Here is a 24,403-nt window from a genome sequence, read left to right on the forward strand (position 1 = left end):
AATAATTAAAAAGTATTTTGTTCTCTCATCATAACAGCTTCGAGCATATGTTGTGTAAATTATTATTCTATTGTCTTTCTCCCTCTAACATATAGGTTATTATATTTTGTGTCATGTACATTGCCAAGCTATGTATCTTATAATTTAAAGTACCTACATAATTTTAAATTATTCGAATACATTTTTTTTTAATAAATGAAGAAGTATAAGTGTCAAATGTCAATGTCATAGTACAATGTCCCTTATCTGTACTGTACTGTCATTCTTTCTTCTCCGCGACGGACTGCGAAATGTCTGAATTTTCTTCGACTTATTTACGAAAAATTTTGTCAATTTCTTTTTTTGTGTATCTTACTGTGTAATTATCGACCTATGTGAAAATGGCTATTTGCCTACGTACCTTTACACATAAAATTTTACCAATAAATGGGATTGTTTCTACAAAAAACCATAGCAACCGTTTGTCCCGGAAAATTCCAGTACGAACACAATTTTTAGAAAATGTAAGTAATTTTATATTTAACTACCCCCTTTATCGTATTATTCATCATCAGATTATTGGTATAAATATAATAAATGTTTCTTGGACAATACTATAGTTTCGCATGACATTGATTCAATTAGGTAGTAAAAAAGCACGTATCCGGTATCTTGTGATGTTGAAAAATTTGTGTAAATATTTCTAAATAATAAATAAAACATTAAGATGGGTTAATCTTGAATTATAGAAGTAGTTTTTTTTATAATATGAAATATTTGGAGCTAACATCTCCCCAGTATTGGTCATATAATAATACCATGTGTTAACTGTCATAGAGCAAAAACATGACCAATGGTGAACAAAAAGTCTAAAAATAAAAATAGAAAAAATTAAGCAGGGGAGTAGCATGTATGAGAAATTTATTTCAAAACGGGTCCCATTTATGTGCAGGTCAGAATTACTATAGACCTATAGGTAGTGACCGTAATCTGTTTTCTATAATGTCAGTAAACAATCTTGACCTATCTTTTTATTTACATAATTAACAAATAACTATTTGTTTATTTGTCATTTTAAAAAGGATATTATAATATGAATAATAATTTCACTTCTTGATTTTGTGATATAAGTATAATTCTTTATAACACTAAACAATTATAATAAAAAAGTATACGAGGTCTGTCCGGAAAGTTCGTATAAAAGTGTTCTGGAATGCGAGAAAGAGGAGTGGGGAGGCCAGGTAAGCGCAGGACCCCTTCCTTATGTCCCTAACAATGCTTCAGTTCTGGTCTGACCGCCGTGCGGTGCGAACTGGCTTGTCACGCCATCTGTGAAGTTACCTCTTAACGAAACCCCGTCGGCATGGAGCCCGCTTCCGTTGAAGAGCAGCTCGTCGTAATCAAGTTTCTCTCGAAACTCGGCAAGAATGGCCGTGAAAGCAAAGAGTGGAAGACATCCGGGGAACCACGAACAAAAAAATCAAGAAAATCCCGCTCAAATGTCAAGACAATGTTGATTGTTTTTTTCGATGTTCGGGGGATTGTCCATCAAGAATTCGTCCCTCCAGGCCAGACAGTTGATGGAAAATTCTACGTCGATGTGCTCAGACGCCTCAAAGCTCGTGTGGCACGAGTTCGTCCAGAATTGGCGCGAGAGGGGCGTTGGATTCTTCACCACGACAATGCCCCTGCCCATACCTCTCTTGTTGTCCGTGATTTTTTGAGTAAAAATTCCATTACGGTGACCGAACACCCCCCCCTATTCGCCGGATTTGGCCCCGTGTGACTTCTTCTTGTTCCCAAAAACCAAATTGGTACTTCGGGGGCGGCATTTGGGGGACATAAATGAGATAAAAAAAGCTACGACGGGGCAGCTGAGAAACCTACAACCAGAGGACTTTCAAGGAGCCTTCTCACAGTGGAAACGGCGTTGGCACAAGTGCATTATGTCACAGGGGGAGTACTTTGAAGGGGATAAAATTGATTTATACGTACTTTCCGGACAAACCTCGTATTAATAATAATAAAGTAGTCTTATATTATATATATATATATATATATATATATATATATATATATATATATATATATATATATATATATATATATATATATATATATATATATATATATATATATATATATATATATATATATATATATATATATATATATATATATATATATATATATATATATATATATATATATATATATATATATAGATAATAAGAGTTTTATTTTTCTAGGTTACACAATTTAATGTATGATAATGTCTGAAATAGGATGAACCTGCGTTAGATATCACCAGGTCCTCGCTCTATGATATTGGCACTATTATACAATTAACATGGTAATTAATTAATAACAAGATTAATAAACATACCTAAGGTTATATATTCAACATATCCTACATACATACACTTACACATATATTATTTTAATTATATTCTCATACTGTTATAATAATATTATAAATAAATTTAATATGTAACTTTTATTAAGTTTCCCCTGTCGTCATATGTCAGACTATATGTTATATATATGTTAGAATCTATAGATGTTAGAACTATATATACATAATTTACGTGTTTTCTAAGGTACACAAGTCATCTGCTTGGGTACTTCTGTCACATTCACCAGAGGGAGACTTTGTACAAAAGTCAATTGCTTGGGTACCTCTGTGCCATTCGTGTTTCAACCGTGAAGCAGTTGTGTTTGCATGACTGTGTTTTGGTTTGAAAGGTGGGATATGGTGTGAAATTACTGGGTATAAAGGAATAACACCTGAGTCCTCAGGAATGGCAATGCATGGGGGTTATCATGGGCGAAACAGTATAGTCTGTTATGTCCATGGTACTGCTCATGTCTATAGGCGACTGTTACCACTTTCCATCAGGTGGGCCGTCAGCTTGTTTGCCATTCTAAGTGGTATAAAAAAAACATGTTTTTTGCCGTGAATCAGTTGTGTTTGTATGGCTGTGTTTAAATTTGAAGGGCGGGATATGGCAGTGAAATTACAAGAAACAGAAATGTAACATTTTAGTCCTCAGAAATGCAATGCATAAAAGGTATCATTGGCAATAAAATGTACTCTGTTATGTCCATTATACTGTTCATGGCTGTAGGTGACTGATACCACTTACCATTAGATGGGCCATCATCTTGTTTGTCATTCTAAGTTGCATAAAAACAAAGATTATAAAATGCAATAAATCAGATGCCAATTTGACACAGATATAGCTTTTAAAATTTTTCTTTCGTTTAAAATAAATATTATTTAATTTTTTTTCTAGTGCCTGAATAATCGGCGTATATCTAGCTACCAGGTTGCTCCAAAATGCAGTACAGAGAGCAATATAGATAATATCTATTTCCATGAATTAGCCGCAGCACATGTGTGTCATGTTGTAGAACAGAACACAAAATTTAGTACATTAGACACATTCAAACTGGAAGGCAAAGATGTCGGTCATGACAATGACATAAAAATAATAAAACATTTGGATCTAACTAACGATGACTATATTGAACAGAACCAGCACTCATATAATTTTAATGAATTATCCTATAGCAGTTTAAATGAAGTAGATTTAGCAAAATGTAGTAATGATGTAAGTATTTTTTACAATATAGTTATACTGCGTATTTTTAATAGAAATGTAGTTAAATTTAATTAATAAATTGTTGTAAGTTTAATTGTAATTGGGTTTTCCTAAAAAATAGCATTTAGAAATCTGAACTATTATGTTCAAATATAATAGATTAAATCTCAAATTGATTTTTTAATCAACTAATATGAAATTAATTATGTGACCATTAAATTTAATCTTCAGGAAAAATATGTATAAAATAATAATAATTTATATAATAAGCTCATTAAATTCCTGTTGTGCAATTATATGTTTTAAAAATGAACATAAGGTTACAAATGAAAATTAATAATTCAATTTTAATTTTCATTTATAATTTTTTAATTTAATTATGTAAATCATGCACATATTAAAATTATATGTAATAAAAAAAATATGTAAATAATTTTACAGGAAATAGCCCCAACTTGTCTGTCCGATTTTGAACGTGATGCTGTAGCGTATTGCAGTGGCCCCACATCACCTTCGGCGGCGCCCGCACCAGGCACAGAGCCCCAGGATGGCAAGCCTAGTGAAGAGCAGCTTATGAAAGTGTTTCATGTGCTCTCTACCACTGTTAGTATTCTGTTTTATTTATATTACAATTTGCAAGGTTGTCTTGTGTATCTGATGATAGAATCAATATATAGAGATTTATAAAACACTCCTGAGCATCTGTAGTTATTTTTATATTCTGTAGTTAATTTATAATCTGAATCATAATTTAGAACTATATTTGTATACAAAATTTAATTCTTATTCATCCAGCTGTTGAAGTTAATAGACATCTTTACAAACTGTCATATTTAATATACTAGTAGGTAGGTAGTATTATTTATTTTATTTTTTATTTTTTCTACTGTTAAGCAGTTGTGTTTGCATGGCTGTGTTTCGGTTTGAAGGGTGGGATGTGGCGCGAATTTACAGGGTACAGAAGAATAACATTTGAGTCCTCAGGAATGGCAATGCATGGGGGGTATCATGGGTGAAACAGTATACTCTATTATGTCCATGGTACTGCTCGTGTCTATAGGCGACGGTTACCATTTTCCATCAGGTGGGCGTCTTAGAAAAATTCCTTATTATCCTATAAAAAAAACTGGTTTGTGAAATCATTGACCAATGATGATTGATTTTAAAGACCATACAGATGTATCTAGGTTCACTAAATGGAGAGATCACTGCAGTACCACCTTGTTTGGTACTATAATAAAAAAAATGTATCCCTTGTATGTATTGTATATATATATAATGTTGCGACAAGTTGAACATTACTTATAAATATGTATTTTAATTTCAGATGCCCAATTTGTTTGTCAAGCCTTTAGATTATTCAATATATCATCCAAATTTAGTATTCATAAACAATATTAGAGGGATGACAACTGTGTAAGTATATATTTTTAAATTTCAATATTTAACATGTACTGATTAGTTTCTTGTATTAATGTTTCTCTGTAAGAACATATAGTTCTCATCGACTAATGTATTGAAATGCTTCTCTGTATTTGCCGTTTGTGGTCCTATAAATAAATAAATACAATGAAGTACAGTTAGCAACAGTAGTAGAGTTTAATACTCGAGATTACTGATTATAATACATTTTCAACTAAAATAGTCATTGATTATTGTTTCTAAATGTACAATAAAATGTAATTTATTTATCAACTGTATAATTTTTATGTAGGCAAATTATAAATTTTAGTAGGCGATAAATTGTTCGACTTTTTAGTACACCTGCTTTACTTATTTCTGCTGTAAACTAGCCGGGATTGCTTTATAATTAGATTTGAAGGAGTGGTAAATAAGCTTAATCATTGACAATAAAGTATTTTCCTGTGGATAATAATTAACAATTTTTGTATTATTAATTCAAACAATGAGTATTAAAATTTTATCATTTGTGCATATTATTGAAATATATTTCGTTCATTATGTTAATCATTTTATATTGTTTCAGAGGTCTTTTCCATTATGTAAAGCAAATAGCATTGTTACGTACCATAGGACATATAAAATTTGCTTACGTTAATTTTGAAATATTAAAGATCACTGCAAATCCAGAAGATTCATCTGTCAAGTAAGTATTTTATTAATAGACAATTTAGTTAAATTGATTTTTTCCATATAAGGTATTGACTTTATATAAAAAAAACTTTTTTAGATGAATTAAAAATATTATTTGATTTTGGCGTCTATTAAAAATCATCTACAAACAGATTTCAGTTATTGAATAAATGATGATATCTCAACTAGAGGCCTATAGATATAGGATGAGACATAAACACTGTTTACACACATATCTTTATAAGTGTATAATATTATGTATAATTACTTTTGATACTTTAGCTTGTTTGAATCTAAGCATTTTGCGTTCCATTGTCCCTGCCCTAATGGGAGACAGGTTTTTAAATGAAAGTAGATTTAGTTGACAAGTTTTCTACATTTACAAAAAAATTATATTAATATAATTTTTTTATATATATAATTTAATGTCTTTTAAAAAATTTAATGATTCGTGTAATTATCATTTATTCTTTTTAAATTTAAATGTTGCATGCCTAATTATGGTGAAATATGAATACTTATTGTTAACATCTATATACTTACCATGTTTTTTTAAATAAATGAATGAAATATATAAATAATAATCTGTTTAACCAAGTTCAAAACAAAGTAATAACTATTTTCAGAATGAGGTGGCGTGTCAAGGGCATATCTGGCTTAAAAGTATTTTTCATGTTTTGGAAATACAAGCTGTGGAACATGAAAGAGGTGTTTCGTGACCAGGAACTGTAAGTTTTATTTTTTCGCGGCTCCTAATTATAATACTTAATATAGATTACTAATGTAGGCCATATATTCTATGATGACATTGTAGAATTTAAAATGTATTAACAAATTGTGACCTGTTATAAAAAAATTTAAACAAACCTCACTTATATTGTAAATGTAAAAGTGAATTTGTTAATGGTTTAAGCCATTATGATGCCGAATAAATTAGTTCACTAATTGCTGCTTTTTATCGTTGGTAATGAACATATACTGGTCAGGCGAATCAAGTCGCGAGGAAAAACTAGTATATCGATATAAATATCATCATCATTATTATCATATTTGCGGTTTAATGTCATCTGCTGAACATAGGCCTCTTCCAAAAAAGGGGGGTTTTGCCAGTAATTGCCACGTTTGGTAGGTGGATTGGCAACTGCAGTTTGGTGATGTTTTATTAAGGACGCTATTGCCCTTCCCTCGACTATAAGCTCCGTCTAGTCGCCTCTTACGACACCTGTGGGAAAGGAAGCAGTGGCCAGTATAGAATAGTCTATACTGGAACCACACAATATAAATATGCTATGATTAAAAGAAGTTATTTGAATGGGGTGGATTCGTTATAGCGATATCAAAATAGGCAAGTGTACAAATATATAGAGTACTAGCTATTGGATGGCTTAAATTATGTTTTAAACCAGACAGCTGTATATTCAGAGGTTCTTTGTTTATTGCTGTATGCGAAAACATTTATAATATTGATCAAATGGGGGGAAAGGGATTGTTAGTAATGGATACTGAGAATCCCATTGCTAGCAATATACCCAACCAGGTCCACCTCCTCGTGGTTCTCCCTGGAAACTATCGTGGTTAATTCCTGATGAATTCATCAAGATGGGCTAACTGGCCTGTTTTCATTCTCATCTATCACCATTCACTGGTGCTCCACCAGCGTATCCCGTTAGTGCAGGCAGAGTTACCATTTTATTTTAACCCATCAAAAAAAAAAAAATATTGATCAAATAAATGTATCCACAATCTTTACACACTATTAGCAAATATATTTTCTGTTAATTTGTTTCTTATTAATTAATAAAAAATAATGATAACAACTAGAAATTACCTGTTATGTTTGTGTTTCAGATGGTATGATGGGTTTTCGACATTTTACGTTGGCGCCGATGGACTTATCCATAAACATATTGCTGATAAGGTAATATACTAATTAATATTATATTTAAACTTTTCTAATGTGGATTCCAATTCATTATATTATCTTTGGATTTTACATTCAAAATATGAAGGTAAATGTAAGATAAATGTAGCTGTTTGTGACTAAGGACAATCTGCACTTTGTAAATTGTTTATGAAATTGTCTGTTGATTGCCAGAATGAATTGCAATGAATTTCCAAACTAAAACATAACATATTCCTTACTACTTTACAGACAGTAAAAATTGTAACAATTACAGTTACAGTTACAAAGTTACCATCTATTTGATTATCTGTGATGCATATCTTTGTTTCAGGTAATGCCTGATCAAGACGCAATTATAGATGATGAAGAAAAAGCTCCAATCGCAGCTAAAATAGCACTTCTCATTGGGTTACTTCCTCGAAACTACCTTTCGGATGTGTCTCCATACTTTAGTTCATCATCAGGCACGGCTGATAAAACTGCTTTGCCTTTCAAAGTTCTGGAATAATTTCTGTTACTGTGTAGTTTAATATCACAATAAGCTATTAACCAAATATTGATAGCAACGGAACTACAGATTTTACTACGATAAATGTTATATTTCTCTATTTCAATGTCAGAGGTCGAATATCATTCTTAGTAGCTGAGAGTAATTTCAGTTGTGGCATAAGTGAGATACAAGATATGTATATTAAACGTTCACGAAGCTATCGCCATTTGGTTGTTAGCTTTTTAATTGTAATTACCACAAATAATGGCTGTTGCTAACATGTATTTTTAAAAACACTTTATTGCTGTTTCAAATAAATATTATAGAGGCAATCTGGCAACATTGTTGCTGTTTCCTACCATCGATTGGTAGCTAGTACTATTTCATATTATGTAGGTGTGATAAAAAGGTCTTTAAAATCATTAATATGTTTTGAATGGATAGCATTTTACACATTAAATTATTACATTTTTTCTGTTTAATAGTGATGAAATGTGTTAAATGTTTAAAGATATAACTTTAATATTTTAATTGTGGCTCTTTTTGTTATCTATACGAATAATTTCGTGAAGAGTGATATTTATTAGACATGTGATCATTTTATATTAGTTTGTATAGTTATGTATTTCGGTACAATAAACCACGTTGCAATTATTTCTGTATTTATTTTTTTTAACCTACTGAATAATTTATTTGAGAATATGGGTCGTTTTCTTTTGATTTATCCTCAATACTTTTTTTCAAGACTTGTTTAATTTTAATATAAGTCTTGAGAGTAAATCGAACTCGATATTAATATAGGTTACAATTGTTAAATTGAAAAAAAAAAACAATCTGTTTAAATTTACAGTTAATCACTACTATGGGTTATATGAAATGAAGCTTGATTCGTGTAAAGCGGCTCCTTAATTATAGAGTCACCCTATTCTATCTATAATTTAAGCTAGCCAGCCCTATAACACCAAATTGCGAGCCGGGAACAATTACAAATTGTTGCTGCTTGTCAAGATATCATATTAAGCCAATGAATTTTTATTTGTGAAATGAGTTAAATGAACTTTCCTTAAAATATCACTACAATTTAGTCCGATATATAAGCAAAATACAAAATTAATTCGTAACAGTAATGTAGTTCTTAAATCGTTTAATAGAGGCAACATCAACGTTCACCTATTTTTAAAAATTGAGAGCAAACATTGTGAAAATTTGGGCTATCTTAAACTATTTGCTGTTATAGGGATTTTTTTTCTTCATTTTGACGATGATATTTTGATATTATTAATAAAAATATTATGTAAGAAGAAAGGAGGCAACCATATGATTTACAGTTTTTATTTTATCATTCCTTCTATGCAATTCCTTGTTCTTAGATAATGGTGTTCCGAAACAAGTAATATTTAATACAGGATAAATATGGCAACACATAATTTATTATCTATGACGCTCACGTCACCGTGAATAAAAAAAGTTTTGTGTTCCATTGATATTTTCACGGAATGTATTTTGTTATCAAATACCTAATTCTTTCATAAAAAATATTTCAACGAATGATTCCAATTAAATGTTAAAGTTAAAATATTAATTTGGAACGCAATATACGCAGTCAGATTTTTTTTTTATTGACTGCTTTGCGTATTGTATAGTTATTTTTAATTCATTTGAAATTTTTAATAATTCATGGTCGGGTGTTGTGACTGAGACTGAGAAGAAAAAGGAGGTCTAGGCCTAGGCGAAGAATTGTAGTGTGCGAGTGATGTTATGACTACGGTAAGTACATATATTTTTGAGATAGTTAACTGTACAATTTCATTATTGGAGATGTTTCATCAGTGCGGGGTCAATGGTCGCGATATCATTCATCTTCGGGCAATTGTTTTTAATTACCTACTCTGGATAGTCTGGATGCACTGGAGGCACAGTTGCTATATGGTATTCCATATAGCAACTGTGCCTCCAGTTGCCAAGTCGGTCGTCGCGTAACATTGCACATCGATCTTAAAATAATTTTAGCTGGATTCCATGTGTGATAAGTTATATTATTATCAAATTCACTGGTTAGTGTGTATTCAGTGTTTGTTATGATATTTTTCTATTGTGTGTGCAAGTGTATAACAGGTTAGCAAACCCATTGTTCTTATTGAATGTAATTCTTGCACTAAACTAATAAAGTTTAGACTGAGTGATTAATAGAGACAATGCAAACTTATTTTCTGTGGCTCTAAAATTATTATAATCCTTTAGGCATCACCATAAGTTGGCTAATCTTATTTTTTATATGTACATCAGCCTTTATTTTTATTGACTTTTTATATGTTTATTGTAAATAATAATTTTTATTTAATCAATAAGGGTAAAAGATGAGTAGGTATATTATACTAAAAAATATTGTTTTGGCTTTTGTATTGCCTCCATATATTTTTTCTTAAATATTTCTTATGTACACATATCATAATTTTATTGCAATATGTGGTTAGCATATACCCTTATCCTTGTAAATAGATTGTTAAAGTGGACCTTGAACAAATAAATAAATTGACCCAATATGTTGTTATCATTATCTATTGGTAATGTAATCATTATCTGTGTTTATCTAAAGAAAATAATATATTCTTTGTTTGATCTCTGCTACCATTAATTACCATTGTCTATGATAATGACTAGCTCTATTAGTTGTAACAATTTATTTTTCTAGCTCTACAAATATTATGTACTTATTAGATTTAATTTACTTAATTTATCTTTTGCATCAGTTTAAAGGACGCAGCATGTGATGAGATGACAGTGTAGGGGCATAACACTTTCTCAGGAATAGCAAAGCATGAGGGTTACTGGTAATGGCTGAAAAGAAGCCATATAATAAATTTGAAAAAAAGAAAAATAATGATTTGAATGTTGTTATACCATTTTTGTGTCTCTTTATGTTAATGTTTAATAACTACTAATTGCATATGTAAATAAATAAATAAATATAAAAACACTAGTGAAACTACTATGGGCTTCGGAATGTATTCTGTGAAGCCCATGGTGGTCTTATCTATAGGAGACAGTTGTCTCCATCAGCTGGTTAGTCATTCCATTTTACATTTCAAGTATACTTCATATAAAATTTTCTAAAAAAAAGCATATGATTGTTAATTTCAAACTGTCATGTTATTGACACATATTTTAAATACACTGTGTATTTATAATATGTTGTATGTTTGTTTTTCAACTCTGTTTGAGTCTTTAAGATGATATTTAAGTGTATATTATGGTATTCTGTTAATAGCCTATTGATCAACTTTTACATGTTTAGAGTAAACTTATATTGATTCAGTTTCATGCATTTAGTTACTTGAAATATATAACTTACTGCTAAAGTGTGAAATACTAGTAAGAATTGGTTTTTTTATAATAATAATAATAAAATAATTTATTCAGCTACAAAACAACAATATGAATTACAACTTTATATGTTCATTAAAATAATTATGTGGTAGCAGCTGAAATGGTCCTCACTCAGCGTAAGCTGCAGTGTGGTGCTACAGCGCTGATTTTCAGTGCAGCCACCACTCAATAGATATTGTAATTAAATCACTTCACTGACGAGGGTCTTTTCAGCGAATAGAACCTTAGCAATCCAATAATTAGGCTAGAAACTATTAGTCATTAGTGACCATCTTTATTCTTCTGTAGTGACCACTAATCAGTACTTTTGGGTAAAATTATTATTCTGTCAAGTTTGTAGCTATTACTGATGTGTATGAAATGAATGAATAAAGAAAGTTCTCTTAGTAGTTACAACCAAATGTTATGGTAAAATTAACAGTTACAGTGTATGATTCATAAAAGAGAGAATGTGGGTCGGTTACCACTTAGCAAGTGTTGGCTAAAATTTTATATTATTGGCATATAACTGTATCACAGTTTAATCTGTTATCAATGTTATACTTTATGCAATTATATTCTAATTTTAAATTCTCCTTAATAACATTACTTTTATTAAGTACTTAAAATCTTTAGTATATCTAGTATCTTGAATGAAGTCACTAGCAGGACAAGTATTTGTATAAAAAAAAGTTAATTGGCTTACAAGGACTTGTTTGCACAATCATTTACAGTGTAAATATAAAAGTATCGTTGACGTCATCTTTTAAACCTGAACATCTATAAGTTAATCACGAAGTCGAAAAAACTAGGTGTATAAGTATCTATAATATGTAGCAATTTCTTTGCTACATTTTTTACAATTTTTTTTTGTATATATATATTTTGTTATTATAATTTACTCCATCAACATGTCGTGTTTGTTTTCAACATTAGAGAAAAACCTCAAAAGTCTCTCATTATAGCTACTGGCTTACTTTCCTTCACTATAATCTATAAAATTATCTGAATCGTAATGAAAAAGTTTATAAAAAATAAACCTTTTTTTTAACTAGCTAACATTATTATTTATTATATTATTGCTTACTTGTTTTTTCACTAACCATTGTTAACAGCTTTGTATTTTTTTGTATAATAATAGCTAATCATTTCGAGCAAACTAATAAACTGAGAGATGATAAATGAGTCAGGTTTGTTGGTCCGTTGTGACAAATTATCAAGGAATTAATCATAATGGTTTCCAGGAGTGTAGTCTTCGTAATAGTAGGGGTCGACCTTTGAGCCTTGCCGGAGAAGGGATTCTTAGTAATGTGGACTACCAGTCCTATTGTCAGGTTGGCCTTCACGTGACCCCACCTGGAAACCATCGTGCTGAATTCCAAGTGTTTTTATCACGATGGGCTAACAGACTTTTTATTTTCATCTATCATCCCCGCCAGCGTATACCATTAGCGTAACAAGGTTACCATTCCATTATCATCCATTACCAAGACCCTCTATATCTATATTGGGCGTCTAGTCCCCATTACTAACATTATCCAGTTCCGTCTATCTTTTAGTTTGATTAATTGTTCATATCACTAATCAGACATATTAGCTATCATCTTAAGATCACTTAAGATCATCAATTTAAGCACTATAACTTAGTCTATTCTAGGGAGGTTTAACAGAATTGAAGACTTTAATCCTTGCTAGCAAAATTAGCCTTATCTACACGGGACCGATATAGTGGTAAAATATTTTCACTTCGCTTCGATGTGGGATGAATGCATAATTTATTTCATGAGGTCGGGCGTTACTGACCTTGATTTACAGGTTCCGTATCTCTGTTAACTGAATATAGATACGGACACGGGTCCTATACAAGAATGAAATTTGTAATCTAATAATTGAGAATTGTTAAACGTATTTTAACAATTTTTCTCAACTATACTTTAATACACAACATCCTGTTCTAAAAGAGAGAAGCCTAATGAGTGACCGCTAAAACTGTACAGTTTTAATTAATTTATTGCCTTCCACACAACCGCTGACTGTCCATAATGATAATAGGGGACTGACTAATAAATTAAGTATGCATTTAATTCGCTAAGAAAGTAAAACTTCATGTTAATAAAACACGTGCAAAATAACTTATCTGTAGCGATACGTATTTTATCATGTATCCAGAACAGATACACGTTCAATAGATATTATTTCTATTACAGGGATTTCCCCGACCAATCGAGTGCAATCAAAGAAGACTGAATGACGTTATGAGAGATGAGATGAGATAGGCGACAATGTCGAAGGTGCTGAGCGCTCTCGATGGCGCACTGCCGGACGAGCGGCCGCTGCTCTCGCTGCAGATCGTGGAGAGCGTGGCCAAGTGTCCAGCCGGCTACTGGCCCGTCAGCCGGACGTACGACGAGGACGCCGACGCCGGCCTGCTGCGGCAGAATGGTCTCTTCACCAAGAAACCCAGCCATTACATCTGCTTGTCAAAGACTGAAGGTCAGTTTGTCTGCTAAATATTATAAAGATGGTTACATATTATATAATGATATTTCGGGTGACGGTCTTTGAAGTGTTGGCGTCCGTTCAGGAGTTTGCGACAATTTGTTTTTCTGACCTTCTGAAATCGTGAAGCTGAACGCGGAAATGCCCGAAAAAACTAACTAATGACCATCAGAATGTATAATTTATTATTTATGTTCCACAAAATAATACCGACATGTATTTAGTCCGTGTTGTCACGAGAACATACGCTTTCCATTGAAAAAAAAAGATTATCTGAGTCGGCGAAGATATTTTATCAAAATGTCAGTCGAATTGAGAAATTAAAATTAAATGACGACCTCATAGTTAAAAAATTAAAAAAAAATCCCTTTTGTTAATTTTTCATACGTTAAGTTTTTATGGCTTGTTTTATTTTTTTGACATTCTCTCTACTTCAAAAAAAAAAAGAAGTTTTCTATTTGACTATATTTCTTATAAATATATGGATTACATATTCTCCGATTGTGAAATATAATGTATATATGTATTTAACAGATGTGTAAACTTGAGGCGAGAGAATTTAAAAGTAAAATGACTAGGCCGCGAGCGGCGCGCGACCCGAAACGGGCGCGTTAGCTTTCATTAATTCTGTCGAAGGCCGAATCCGTTGTTGGTTACTCTCGTGTGACGGCTGCCGTGATTGCGCTAATTTCCGTCACCGTAATGATGCAGTTCGCTTTAATGGTCACGGTTATAGCCATTGGAGTACACAATGGTGCACAATAAAGCGGAACGAGCGGCTTTGTTCTGGCATCTTATGATATACAGTAATAGCTCCTTATTCACGCTTCCTTTATTTGCGTTTTCACTAATCGCGGACTAAAAGGTTGCGACCTCATTCCCAAAAGTAGCCTATATCCTTTTCCATCCCATATAGGATATGTATAACAAAGGGTTTAGCCGGATAAATATGTCGAATCTGCCCCCAAATGGGAACGTATATCGAAACTTATGTTTTAATATCTACTTGGTGTACCAACACGATTTATGTATATTTCGCGACCAACTTTCACCTTGACCTTGAGATATGAGAAAAAATAGCCGTACGCATGACTATTATTCAAAGTAATATATCTCAAAAACTTATTAAGCTAAAGAAGCGAGACCAATGCGAGGTTGTAGGTTACATTACAGAGTATATTATATATTTTTTTAGAATTTTTACAAGATCTTTTTATATAATAAAATAAAAAATAAAAAAAAAAAATTTTGTTTTTCGTGTTGTTTGAGACTTACAATCACGAAAATAATATATATCATGTACCTTTGTATGCTCTATTACACATAAAAGAGACAGACTCAGGTTAGGTATATAATATAAGTATAATCATCGGCAGGCGTGCCCGGGTACGTGATGGACGGCGTGCTGGTGGTGGGGGAGCGCGAGGCGGCACCGGCCGGCTACAGCGTGGCGGGCCGCGCCGGCAAGCGCCGCCTATGCACGCGCGTGTCACGCCGCACGCCGCCCGCGCCCGCGCCGCCCGTCACCGACGTCATCGTCTGCTCCAAGATGAGGCAGGCCCCCCAGGGGTTCATACTGGCCGGGTGAGTGTTACTGTGCCCTCTACTTCATCTACAGAACATATGTTGCAGCGAAGGCAAGGGATTGTTAACAATGGGATTTTACATCCATACTGCTATACCCACATGCTTATACCAGAGGGAGACTGTACAAAAGTTGATGGCTTGGGTACCTCTGTCCCATTCGTGTTTCTACCGTGAAGCAGTTGTGTTTGCCTTCGTTTGCCAACCTCCATGCGGTTCCCTCTTGGAAACCATCGTGGTTAATTATTGTGGAATACGTTACAATGGGCCAACTGACCTTCCCTATCATTCCTCTGCGTATACCGTAAATGTAAGATTGTCATTTTATTACCATCCAAAAAAATCTCTATCATTTCTCATTGGTGCCCTGCAACGTATACCAATAGAGCGGACGGGGCTGTCATTCCATTTTCATTCATAAAAAAACTATATGTCAACGTCATGATTAACCTTCTCATTTCTAAATATCATTAGTCGTTAACTGTCCACTGATCAATATAGAACTACCCTATAGGATCGGGGGGGGGGAGGTTGCTAGTAGTTGCCACGCTTATCATATCATGTCATGTGTGTGCCAAATGACACTCAAGACAGTTGGTTAGATTGATTAGAAAACTTCATGCTCTGGTAACAGAGAAAGAGAGGATAATTTATGTTCTGTTAATCAAAATTAACATATCCGCTCGTTGGTCCACAGTGAGATAAACGGCAAGATGGTATGCTACAAGGTGAGCGGCGGCAGCGCGGACACGTCGCCCACGCACCGCGCCAACGAGTACGAGAACGTGGTCTCCAATATTACCCCGGAAGCCAATAGGAGGTAATGTATGCAGTTTCTTTTAGAGTGATGATGCAACGGTGACCCTATCGATACACGCTGGTGGGGTATCAGTGAAAGTTGAGTGAAAGATAGGCGATGATGAAATTGGTTAATTGGCCATAGTGACAAATTCATATGGTATTAACCAAGATAGTTTTTTGGGAACCTTCTGAACGTCAGTCTGATAGGGTATATTGCTAGCAAAAAGGCTGCTAGATCCTCATTATTAACTATCCCTTTCCCCTCTCTACTGTGTGTAATTGTAACACGTCAACATCTTATAGCATGGGACATAGATTACTTACCTCCTACAGACATTATTTTGTAGCAAAGAAGGAAAAAGCGTGTGCGCTATCTAAGATAAAAATATAACCTCCGGTCATCCGTACGAGCGCGCGCATATAACTTTTTTTTTTAAATTATATTGGGTCATCGTAAAATTTGAAGTTGCTCTAAATTGTTTCCAAATTTAAAACTAAAAATTTATTTTTGTATAATGTTCTAATAAAAATATATCTCGTATCGACAGACTTCGGCCAGTGCCCGAGCGGCCGCCGAAGTTGTCCCCCATAGTGGGCGAGCTGAACAATCTGAACCTCAAGTCGCCGAGCTCGTACCCCGCCGTCGAGGAGTTCACCACCGAGCACGACTACGAGGCGCTGAGTCCCTCGTACAACGTGCGGCCCGCGCGGCCCGCGCCGCGGCCCCCGCCCGCGCCCGCGGGCCCCGCCGCCGGCCCCGCCCGCAAGAAGGGCCCCGCCCCCTTACCCAAAAACCCCAACTATCAGACGCTTGGGTTGTACAACGGGATGGATGGAGTTCCGTTCGTTCTCAACCCCAAGTTGAGAGGACTTCCGGATGATACTTTGGTAAGTCGGTGCTTCTTTGCAGCTTTTTATTCAGAGAAGGTAATATTTTTCTATAGAATTAAATAATAAATAATGGTTGACTGATAGAGAATACCGTCTGGTGTTAAGTCCGCCAAATGTACATAGAATTTTACTATGCATTAAAGTTTAAATAAATAAAAATTAATTAATTAATTAAATAGAATTTTAGTAAATTTGTAAACATTAATGTTTTTAATATTAGTATTTTCTCCTATAATTAAATCGAGTTCGATGAACCTGTGAACTATAATATTTTTAATTACAGACACAGTTGCCGGTGATAAAGCGACGTACACGCTTCGAACTCGACAGGGATTATTCTTACAACTTTGCAGTGGAGCGACAGACGTGAGATTGAGAAACGACTTAATTACATCAGTTTTAAGGTGCACAATCTCAAATTTGATGTTATTATCAGTAATAATTTCCTGCTAGTGCCCCATTGCACACATCAATTTTATCACTGTTATTACAGGCGTCACGTGTCGCCTTTATTCCGGTGTGCACGAATGTTGAAGATAATAAATTGGTTATTGAATACTTTTTATAACTTGTGAATAAATTAAACTACGTCATAAACGATTATAGCGTTCGTAGATTATCTTTTAGGTATATTTGGAGAGCACAGGTTAAAATTAGTATTTTGTAATATTTAAAGTATAAATATAAATTATTTAATGAGATAGATAACATATATGAAATGAACCTCAATATTCCACCAACATGATCGTGTACGATTGTTTAAATGGTTGTGTATATTAATAAAATATATGAGTGAAATGTGACATATTAACTATTTTAGATATAAATGCAATAATGTACGTAGATTTTTTTTTTTTGTATTTGATATGAAATTAGAAGTTTTTGCATGTATTCGGCTCATAGATATAAATATTATTGATGAAATATTTTCTGTATTGATTTTTTTTTTTATGTTATTTTTTTGACGATTGCAAAGGATAAAAGCAATAATTGTATTGGCAAATGGGAACAGTAATAGGCCACTATATTAGGATAATTGGAGATTCGACTAAGATTTATATTTAAAAATTATTATAGATTGGTTTAGTTGTGAAAAGGATGATGCCCTGGACTGAGAAGTTAGTTATATAAATTGATGGCATGCTACAAGAGTATACTTTTTAAAAGGCCAGCAATACAATGTAACAAATGATATAAAAAAATGTTTCATAATTTTGTAAACAGTATCTAAAAGAAAGTATGATGTTGATTGGAAACAAAAACTTTTGTATTGAAATGCTAGTCGCAAACCAAAAAGTAATCAGAGAAATAAGTGGAAGAAAGTTTATTTGTACCACAGATTAAATTAGTTTTTTTTAACAATACAAGAAAATTCTGCTTACCCTAATGGGAGATAAGCGTGACAAATATGTATATATGTATGAATTGTTGTGGCATATTTTATCCTTATTGCTGTAGTCTTTTTTTTTTACAGGTATCAGTGTTTTCGCCTTACAATAGCTAGGTTGTTTAGGTTATGGGCATCATCCTTCACATACAGTTCTTTTACTGTGCTATTTCATTTGCAATATACAAAATCATCAAATTTCAATTTTAATACCTCCAGAATGTTATGGCACATAAATATTGAATAGATAAAGCAAGATTGTTAATTGTTTTATTAAATGTACCATAGTTTTAAGTGCAGATTCAAATATCAAATTGATGTAGCATAATATAAGTAGACCTCGGTGGTTTTGTGACTTAACACACCATTTCACCTTTCAATGGTCGCGGGTTCGATGCCATATATATATATATATATATATATATATATATATATATATATATATATATATATATATATATATATATATATATATATCTCCTTATATGTTCAGTGGTATTTAATATAATTATATTATATATATTGGTATTTATTATAATTAAATTGTCCCATTTAAACTATAAAGCGCATAGCTATAATATGGTGAAGCAACTTGCGTTATCTATTTAGTATTCATTTATTATTGGTGGCCAATATTTTAATGTTATTTAAAAAATATATATATGTAGTGAGGTGTGGTGTGATGTGGCCTTTGAAGCGTGTACCGACGCGTTATAGACTGATTGATGCACGACACAGGAAACATGCACAGTTGATAATGTTGGCTGTTGCGTTTCCAGTGTTACCAAAGTAATGCAATATGGACTTGTTTTTAATGTGGTTACAAATATACCCAATGTTTGTTATACCCAATAGACAATTGTTTTTTTTTAATTGGTCATTTATTCAATTGTTGACAATGTGATTAAGGTAATAGTGATCAAGCAAATAATGTTTAGAAGACTGTTTAGGTCACGGTTTTATTAAATGTCAGAAAAATATGTTTATACCATTAACCTTTCTTTGCACAATGGTGGAAATTTCCATCATAACGTTGAATGCCCAAAAATTATATAAAAGAACAAGTTCACTTTAAGTTGATCGTGTCTGGATACCTTTTTAATGTCCATTGCAGAAAAAAAACATAGCTGACAATTTTTTTTTTTTACCATTTTTCCTTTAATTTTAAATATGAATTATATCAGCTTAATTTATTTCATCAATAAAAAAATCATGCAAAGAAGGGGTAAATATGTTAAAAGTAGAAAGTTCATAATTGTTTTATGACATGAGTACACATCGCTCCTGTTTATAAATTACATTGATAAACATTGTTTGGACAGAGAGAGAGAGAGAAGGACGAAGACGTTGACAATGCAGAGCGTACGACAGTATAATTTCTTCCTTAGTCTTCTTTTGCCGACACACGCTCAATGTATTTAAATCTGTTTATGTATAATTATATAAATTATTATTATGAAATAATAGATAAAGGATTTGTGACTGAATGCGAAGTTTAATAGTCCTTAATGATTATTATAGCGATATAAATGTCGATTCGTAATAAACACTTTTATTAAATATATACGTGACCCAATTTTAACGATATCCGATGATTTGTGTATACCAATTTTTTTAAAGTAAGTTTAACCTTTTTATTGAGCTCAAATTCTATGATATACAGTTTAATTAAATATTGCGTAACTCATATTGAACAAATATTTGCTTTATCAAGAAGTTTAAGTAAATTGAGATTAAAACGTGAGCATTGAATTGATGTCAATATATTTGAGTGCACAGTTTATTAGCATCTCTTATTATCATTTGGCTACTTCGATTCAGCTACAAACTATATAGAAAATAATAATAATAAATACTTTATCTTACAAGTTCAATAATTGTGACTCCAAAGACAGGTACCTACCGTAAATTGAATTTTAAACTTAGAACTCTCGCGCGGTTGTAGAAAAAAAAAGCGCGCTTAGCTCGAACTATTCCTTCCATCGTTTTTCTATACTCTTTACATTGTATGTATTTGTTTTTATACACTTATATACCAATTAGTTTTGACTGATGTATGCGTGCCCTTGTCATTAGTTGTTAACTTGTTGACGCCAATTATATATTAAAATGTGAAAATTGAATACAATTATACGTTGTGTTCGTGTTGTGCCAACCACAGTATAAAAATTGTGTTCTTGGTTACCGGCCGCGTGCCTGCCAGCCCCCTAGTCAGTGTAAACACCATTTGTATGTTTTTGTCTCATTATAGTCGTTTTATTGCTAAATTCGCTGCCGTTTGTAAACATTGATGATGGAACTCCTGCGGTCGTGTTCAGGCCCAGATGTCATTATATCGGGTTGAAGCAAACACCTCAGTCTATATGAAAGATAAGCGTGTCATATTTCTTCTATTTAAGTAATAAAAAAGTAGAAATAATTTTATACAAATAAACTTTCTCGATTTTTTTCTTCCTCTTTTCGCCTTTTTCCATATCTGTTTGGGGTCAGTGTAAGAACAAATTCTTAATGAAATATTTGCACGTCACACGGTTGAATGCAGTCTTTTCTTTAAAAACATTAAAAACTTTTAATATATTAACCTGTATTCGAGCAAGTAAAGTTATCATACATTCATTCATCCAATTTCATACATAATATTTTTCATATCACATTCACAAATATTTTTCAATTGTCAAATTTTTATAATTCCGTCTCTTGTATTTATTGTGTTACGTTATAAATTAAAAGCTATTTACTGATGGCAAACACATTCGACGTTAAATTTCAAAATGGTTTAAATGCTGTTTAACTTTTTTGATAATTATATAAAGTCGTTTCAATACAAATTCAAATTTGAAGAGTCCGAGTAAGCTCTTTTGTGCTCATTTAAGGTAAACTGACACACAGTTACATCCAACAAAATATTTCTTTGATTAGAGGTATGTTGTTTCATAACTCGCATGAAATCATCACGTTTTAAAATTAAAACGACTCGATCCACTTTTTTAAATTAGCTATTGTTTGTCGTTCAATATCTAAATTATATAACATAATTCCAAATTTGAAAATCTGTAGTAAAAACCTTTTTACACAAATCGTAATACAAAAAAATTAACATAAGTTTTAAAAATGGAATGTTTCATTCCATTTTTTTAAACTTATGTTCATTTTTTTTATTCAATATCTATATACATACGGGAAATTAATGAACTCCTGTGTTTTTGTCGTTTCTGACGATTGTTTCGACATCATCCGGAAGTCTTTCTCAGGAGTCGTTCAGTGCTTTGTGTCACAGCGTCTCATCTCGCACGAGGTGTGACGCCGTGTATATGTAGTATGTATATAGATAACGTTTCATTTCATATAACGTAACTCGGTCGAAATTTTTTTTAGGGCTAGGGCGTTATCGTAATACTTTCTCATTTAGAAGTTTATGTATGTGAAATGTAAAAATGTAAATTTATTTATATGATTTGAGTAAAGTCGCCGTGTGATCATCTATCAATCGACTAATATTTTAAGGCAATAATTTTACTGACACTGATTATAAGCGGCAGCGGATAATATAGCGTGATTAGTTACAAATTATACGTTTAATTAGAATATACATGTATACAAGTAATATTAATTATTTATGCGCATACATAAGGTATGTGTTTTATTTTATACTGTCATATAATGCAATATTCCTAAATTGTAAATGCCTGCTTTAACGCAGGTAATATTAATTCAACAAAGATTGAAATTTTGTAATCATAGCTTACCTTACGACTTATTACTTACAAAATGGAATTTAATACGATATATTTAGGTAGCTATTACATTGCCGATCTAGCAGTCTAATTTTTTTTTATTTACAATGTATAACAAGGAGGTGCTGTATAATATTGTTTTTATTAATCACCTTACACATTACGTTTACATTATTGTATAAAGCAGAGTTAATTCCTAATACTTTTTTTTTTTAAATATAATTACTCTGTCTTATTATATTTTTAATATTTGATTTTAGTAATCCTTTTTAATGAAAATCATTACTTTCTGGGTGGACAAATAGGTACTAATTTATTTATATTTTATTGCACAATAAAATGTCATAATGAAAAATAATATTCTTAAGAACAAAAATATATATAATACGTAAAGATACAAGACGTGACGACCGTTTGAATGGAAAATAAATATATGTGGTCAGACTTAAATTTACATTATGGCCACAAAGAAGTTTCAATATAAAATTTGTACCAATGGCGAGCTAATGCTATTATTTCATTCTCTACCAACTAATTATAAGTATGAAGTTATTTTTGTCAAAAATAAGTGTACAAAATAAACGATTTAGAACTTGATCGATGATTGTCTCTTTGTTATACGGGTTATATAAGCGTCATCCAGAGTGATTGGAGAGAAATTAATTCTCAGTCCGCCCAATTATTTCGTGAAAACTGCCCTCTGTCAAACTTTTGTCAATTGTTGTACATATCTAGTTTATTTTAGGCTATCGCTATTGTTAAATTAATGTGAAGGCTTTAAGACGATCAAACAAATCAATAGATTATGATTTTTAACGATAACTGACAGTTCAAATTTAATTTATTATTAGATTATTTTTGTTCGTAGCTAATAATTTTATATCTCACAAAAATAAGTAGTGTATCGTGTTATATGTAAATAAAGAAACCGATTGAACGTAGCTAATTTTGATTTGCATTTTATTATTATAGTAATATTAAATTTCTATGCCTTATTATTATTTCTATAATTTCAATTATAAACTTGTCCATTTTATTATTTTTTTTTTGAAACGACCGTTTTATTAAAACTACCTAAAAATATTTAAATATGTTACAAGACAATATATGTTCCTAAATATATCCTTTTGTATGTATTTAATAGCAAAAAAATGTATTTAAGTAAAAGTTAGGAAGTAGATGTACCTAACTAGTACTATCTACAATGGTGTTTATTTGCTATTAAAAAATAATAAAATGGACATGGTGATTGTAAAGGTTGAGTTAGTGTAAAACGCCGTCTCAAATATTTATTATTGTAAATACTACCTGTATAATGCAATTAGATAATTAGTATGCTTTTTTACGTACTAGAGAATGTATTTTAACACGAGTAGCAGCAACAGGCGACTGCCTCAGTTTTGTCGCCAACACTGCCACTATTTCAATACGTTTAACGCAGTTTAAAGGCTAAAATTTATAGAAATGAAGCAGACATTTTTTTTTTATAGAAAGTAACTGCGGAGTGATTTGGCACGATATATTTTAGTTGAAAATGAAATCGTTTCGAAAAAACGTAAAATATAAGGTACCTACCTGAGTCCATTTGATGTTTCTTTGATTTACATCTTGTCAAGTCACGTTGATGCTCAGCAATACTGTTTGATTTACTCTGATCATGCTTTTAGTTTAAAGTCCAAGCGGGTCCAAGGAAACGGCTCGTGTCGAAACTACTACTGTACTGTACTGTACTGTACTATCCGATCTGTCTACAATACTCTTAACATTATAAATACGAGGCCCTTAATTCATAGTTTACTTTTATTTGTATAGTAATAGGATTTATTTCTTATTATTTGGGTGAATTTGCCACGCTAAGCTTTGAACAGTAACTTGACTGTTTGAAGCGCAGCGCAGTGCACGCTAGTGGGTTATTTGACTATATTGTAAAATTTTGCATCCCCTGTTGCTGTTATACAATGTTTCTACTTATAATTTGTTTAGAATCATTATCAAAATTTAATAAATATTAAATTATTGACTGATTTATAAAATCTTTCTTTCTTTTTTATTATTTATACCTTTTTGTTC

At 32.0% G+C, this 24,403-nt stretch overlaps 2 protein-coding genes across 4 annotated transcripts; both read left to right on the top strand.

Moving 5' to 3' along the window:
- Positions 1-247: 247 nt before the first annotated feature.
- LOC113522498 (uncharacterized protein C6orf136 homolog) lies at positions 248-8,725 on the top strand. 2 transcript variants are annotated; one of them, XM_052902894.1, is made up of 9 exons: positions 366-503; positions 2,229-2,332; positions 3,276-3,593; positions 4,026-4,187; positions 4,912-5,000; positions 5,572-5,691; positions 6,305-6,406; positions 7,527-7,596; positions 7,913-8,725. In XM_052902894.1, the coding sequence occupies exons 2-9, from the start codon at positions 2,330-2,332 to the stop codon at positions 8,087-8,089; spliced, it is 1,041 nt and encodes a 346-aa protein (XP_052758854.1). In that variant the 5' UTR covers positions 366-503; positions 2,229-2,329; the 3' UTR covers positions 8,090-8,725. The 2 variants fall into 2 exon arrangements, with proteins under 2 accessions (XP_026763998.1, XP_052758854.1); XM_026908197.3 differs by lacking the exon at positions 2,229-2,332 and having other exon boundaries at positions 248-503.
- An 810-nt stretch (positions 8,726-9,535) lies between these two features.
- Positions 9,536-24,366, top strand: LOC113522702 (uncharacterized). 2 transcript variants are annotated; one of them, XM_026908482.3, is made up of 6 exons: positions 9,536-9,838; positions 13,645-13,930; positions 15,313-15,520; positions 16,218-16,340; positions 16,870-17,209; positions 17,496-24,366. In XM_026908482.3, the coding sequence occupies exons 2-6, from the start codon at positions 13,720-13,722 to the stop codon at positions 17,580-17,582; spliced, it is 969 nt and encodes a 322-aa protein (XP_026764283.1). In that variant the 5' UTR covers positions 9,536-9,838; positions 13,645-13,719; the 3' UTR covers positions 17,583-24,366. The 2 variants fall into 2 exon arrangements, with proteins under 2 accessions (XP_026764283.1, XP_026764284.1); XM_026908483.3 differs by lacking the exon at positions 9,536-9,838 and adding an exon at positions 10,022-10,186.
- Positions 24,367-24,403: the final 37 nt, after the last annotated feature.

The sequence above is a fragment of the Galleria mellonella genome, unplaced genomic scaffold (genome assembly GCF_026898425.1).
Source record: "Galleria mellonella isolate WM207_F2 unplaced genomic scaffold, CSIRO_AGI_GalMel_v1 utg962, whole genome shotgun sequence".
Classification (NCBI taxonomy): Eukaryota; Metazoa; Arthropoda; class Insecta; order Lepidoptera; family Pyralidae; genus Galleria; species Galleria mellonella.

Bases quoted from the DNA above. Each gene is read 5' to 3' on its own strand.
- LOC113522702 (XM_026908482.3), top strand. From the start codon at position 13,720: ATGTCGAAGGTGCTGAGCGCTCTCGATGGCGCACTGCCGGACGAGCGG. The intron at 13,931-15,312 runs GTCAGTTTGTCT...AATCATCGGCAG, and splicing joins CTGCTTGTCAAAGACTGAAG to GCGTGCCCGGGTACGTGATG. The intron at 17,210-17,495 runs GTAAGTCGGTGC...TTTTAATTACAG, and splicing joins GACTTCCGGATGATACTTTG to ACACAGTTGCCGGTGATAAA.
- LOC113522498 (XM_026908197.3), top strand. From the start codon at position 381: ATGGCTATTTGCCTACGTACCTTTACACATAAAATTTTACCAATAAAT. The intron at 504-3,275 runs GTAAGTAATTTT...TTTTTTTTCTAG, and splicing joins GAACACAATTTTTAGAAAAT to TGCCTGAATAATCGGCGTAT. The intron at 6,407-7,526 runs GTAAGTTTTATT...TTTGTGTTTCAG, and splicing joins GTGTTTCGTGACCAGGAACT to ATGGTATGATGGGTTTTCGA.